Source organism: Dipodomys ordii, unplaced genomic scaffold (assembly GCF_000151885.1).
Source record: "Dipodomys ordii isolate 6190 unplaced genomic scaffold, Dord_2.0 Scaffold65, whole genome shotgun sequence".
NCBI lineage: Eukaryota > Metazoa > Chordata > Mammalia > Rodentia > Heteromyidae > Dipodomys > Dipodomys ordii.
In genome coordinates this window covers 14,161,591-14,165,658 of record NW_012267281.1, presented here as the reverse complement: position 1 = coordinate 14,165,658, position 4,068 = coordinate 14,161,591, and the positions used below count along the sequence as shown (strand labels likewise).

The 4,068-nt window shown below is 52.5% G+C and overlaps 1 protein-coding gene across 1 annotated transcript in view; it reads left to right on the top strand.

Annotated features, from left to right (window-relative positions):
* Positions 1 to 1,908: 1,908 nt before the first annotated feature.
* The window catches only part of Slitrk5 (SLIT and NTRK-like family, member 5), a 2,922-nt gene continuing 762 nt past the window's right edge, over positions 1,909 to 4,068 (top strand). Inside the window, exon 1 of the mRNA XM_013022974.1 lies at positions 1,909 to 4,063. Within this exon, the coding sequence (XP_012878428.1) occupies positions 1,909 to 4,063 (2,155 nt within the window). The remainder of the gene's footprint in view (positions 4,064 to 4,068) is intronic.

Below are 4,068 nucleotides of genomic sequence, written 5' to 3'. Positions count from 1 at the left end.
GGACCCAGCCCAGCTGAATGGATGTGCAGATTTGATCCAGCGGAGAACCCAAATTTCAAGGTAAACGTTTTGCTTTCCTCAGAGGGTGTTCTAGGCCAGGAGACATTTTGCCATGGTGACGGGAGGTTGGGTATGGCTTTCCACCCGGTGGTACCCATTTCGTGTCTCTGCCACATCTGAGTGGCCGAACGTGAAAGATTCGCCTGCACACTTGCACACGTGCGTGTGAACGCCGGCACTTTTAATAACGCGGGCCAGAGTCGACTTGGGGGATCAAAAGCAAGGGGTCCAGGCTGTGAACCTGTGCCTCCCTCTCAAAGGACTTGTCTTTAGGGCTGTATAGGTGGGGGTTGCGATTGTATACCAGACTTTGGTGGTAAGGCAGAAGGCAATGTTAAGGAGAACAGCCATCCGTTCCCACAGCCCAGCACATTTCTTCCCATCAAATCCAGCAGCCCATCTTCTCCGCGCGCCGACCCCGCTAACCAATGCAACACGCACTCACACACACGCACACACACATTCAATTATGTCCTGCCTTTAAGGGTGCTACTGTCCACCGAGAGTCGCAAGTCAAAAGAAGCCTTCTGAGAGAGAGGGGGAGGGGGAGGAGAGGAAGGAGGGGATCCGATTGATTCCTTGGAGAGATGAAATTCGGACGTTACAGCCCTGACCTGTGTCATTCGCTCTCTTCCCTTTCATCCCTCTATGTTGCTTTGTAAACTGCCCAGAATCCCTGGCACTTAGGGAGTGAAATGGGAGGGGTGGATGGGGGGGCATGGACAATTAAATGTAACAAGCAACTCCAAAGATGGAGATGTTGGCGAGGTGGTAGTTCCTTTCAAATCCAGCTTAATTTGGTAGGGTTAGTTTTTGCATACCGTGGCAATTTAGACGCGGTGCCCGAGGTAAGGGAGGTTTTGGCGCTGGTCCTCGGTTTACTTTTAGCTGATTGTGGGTAAGCGGTAGCAATGTCCTCTTTATAAACTCAAGGTATTCAGAGGTAATCCGAGATTGCGGATGCCTTCGCTGAGTTCTTTGTAATCCATCGTGCAGAACTATTTCAGTTGCTTAAAGATGCGGTTTGGTGGCGTGGCTGGCATGATCAATGAAGAGAAGTGGTCGCAGGGCGCTCTCGGGAAGAGCTGCTAAGTGGCACCGTGCATGCAATTAGGAGGCTGGTGTTGCTTAATAGCGTCTTAGCGAAAGTCCACCATCAAAGCAAGCACGCTTTCCTCTTCCTCCCCATCCCGAGCTCCGGGAGACAATTGGTGATTTAAGAGCTTCTCCCCGGCCCCTTTGATGCATTATCTTGGATCCCTTTTGCTTCTGAAAAGTATTCTTTAGGTTCCCACCCTAACATTTCTTGCGATGGTTTAAAATAGCCCAAGTAGTGTAGCTCCTTGCTTTTCTGTTTAAAAATAAATAAATAATTTTAAGAAATGACAGATCTTCCTGGTGAACTGTTAACTGAGGAGGAGGGGGAGGGTATAGGTGAGGTGGGGAGCACTGTAAAATGATGCTTCTTTTCTCTTAAATTAGAGCCATGAAACTGAACTGACAGCCATTTTATGTATATTTATGGATTGGTTTTGGAAAAGGGGGGGGAGGAGTGGAGAACACTAAAATGGGACTTCAATCTGCCCTCGCCTCGTAAAGAGTGGCACATCGGTGCTATGCTCATTAGGAAATGAAGTGAGCCTTTAAATCACAATGAATATCAAAATTTAATCAAGTCTGGAGACTGTTATGTTCCACTGGGTTAGGGAGGGGGGTGTCATTCATATCTCCTCCTGGATTTCAGAGCAGTAGTATAAGGGAAGAGAGAGGCTTTCTCTGATCCATCCCTTACATTTTTGTCATGTCCTATTGTTTCCTTGTCTTCCTCTCTCCCTTGCAGGAGGTAAAATGCACACTTGCTGCCCCCCAGTAACTTTGGAACAGGACCTTCACAGAAAAATGCATAGCTGGATGCTGCAGACTCTAGCATTTGCTGTAACATCTCTCGTCCTTTCGTGTGCAGAAACCATCGATTATTATGGGGAAATCTGTGACAATGCATGTCCTTGTGAGGAAAAGGACGGCATTTTAACCGTGAGCTGTGAGAACCGAGGGATCATCAGCCTCTCTGAAATCAGCCCTCCCCGTTTCCCAATCTATCATCTCCTCTTGTCTGGAAACCTTTTGAACCGACTCTATCCCAATGAGTTTGTCAATTATACAGGGGCTTCGATTTTGCATCTGGGTAGCAATGTAATCCAAGACATTGAGACGGGGGCTTTCCATGGGCTGCGGGGTTTAAGGAGGTTGCATCTGAACAATAATAAACTGGAACTTCTGCGCGATGATACCTTCCTTGGCTTGGAGAATCTGGAATACCTACAGGTCGATTACAATTACATCAGTGTCATTGAACCCAATGCTTTTGGGAAACTGCATTTGTTGCAGGTGCTTATCCTCAATGACAATCTCTTGTCAGGTTTACCCAATAACCTCTTCCGTTTTGTGCCCTTAACGCACTTGGACCTGCGGGGAAACCGACTGAAACTTCTGCCCTACGTGGGCCTGTTGCAGCACATGGATAAAGTGGTGGAGTTACAGCTGGAGGAAAACCCCTGGAATTGCTCTTGCGAGCTGATCTCTCTCAAGGATTGGCTGGACAGCATCTCTTACTCCGCCCTGGTCGGGGATGTGGTTTGCGAGACACCCTTCCGCTTACATGGCCGGGACTTGGACGAGGTATCCAAGCAGGAACTTTGCCCGAGGAAACTTATTTCAGACTATGAGATGAGGCCACAGACGCCTTTGAGCACCACGGGGTACTCGCACACCACCCCAGCCTCGGTGAATTCCGTGGCTACTTCTTCCTCTGCTGTTTACAAACCCCCCTTGAAACCTCCCAAGGGGACCCGCCAACCCAACAAGCCCAGAGTGCGCCCCACCTCTAGGCAGCCCTCTAAGGACTTGGGCTACAGCAACTATGGCCCCAGCATCGCCTACCAGACCAAATCCCCGGTGCCTTTGGAGTGTCCCACCGCGTGCACTTGCAACCTGCAGATCTCTGACCTGGGCCTGAACGTCAACTGCCAGGAGCGCAAGATCGAAAGCATTGCCGAGCTGCAGCCCAAACCCTACAACCCCAAGAAGATGTATCTGACGGAGAACTACATCGCCGTGGTGCGCAGGGCCGACTTCCTGGAGGCTATGGGGCTGGACCTCCTGCACCTGGGTAACAACCGGATCTCCACCATCCAGGATCGAGCCTTCGGGGATCTCAGCAACCTGAGACGCCTTTACCTGAATGGCAACCGGATCGAGCGGCTGAGCCCAGAGTTGTTCTATGGCCTGCAGAGCCTGCAGTATCTCTTCCTGCAGTACAACCTCATCCGCGAGATCCAGTCTGGAACGTTCGATCCGGTCCCCAACCTCCAGCTGCTATTCCTCAACAACAACCTGCTGCAGGCCATGCCGTCGGGGGTCTTCTCAGGCCTCACCCTGCTCCGGCTGAATCTGAGGAGCAACCACTTCACCTCTCTGCCCGTCAGCGGCGTCTTGGACCAGCTGAAGGCGCTCATCCAAATCGACCTGCACGACAACCCGTGGGAGTGTACGTGCGAGGTGGTGGGCATGAAGCTGTGGGTGGAGCAGCTCAAGGCGGGCGTCCTGGTGGACGAGGTGATCTGCAAGGCGCCCAAGAAGTTCGCCGACACCGACATGCGTGCCCTCAAGTCCGAGCTGCTGTGCCCGGACTACTCGGACGTGGTGGTGTCCACACCCACGCCCTCTTCCATCCAGCTCCCTGCCAGGACCAGCGTGGGGACCCCCGCGGTGCGCCTGAACGGCACGGGCGCCCCCGCGGGCTTGGGGGCGGGCGGCGGCCGGGCGTCGTCGGTGCCCTTGTCGGTGTTGATCCTCAGCCTGCTGCTGGTGTTCATCATGTCGGTCTTCGTGGCTGCCGGCCTCTTCGTGCTGGTCATGAAGCGCAGGAAGAAGAGCCAGAGCGACCACACCAGCACCAACAACTCGGACGTGAGTTCCTTCAACATGCAGTACAGCGTGTATGGCCCG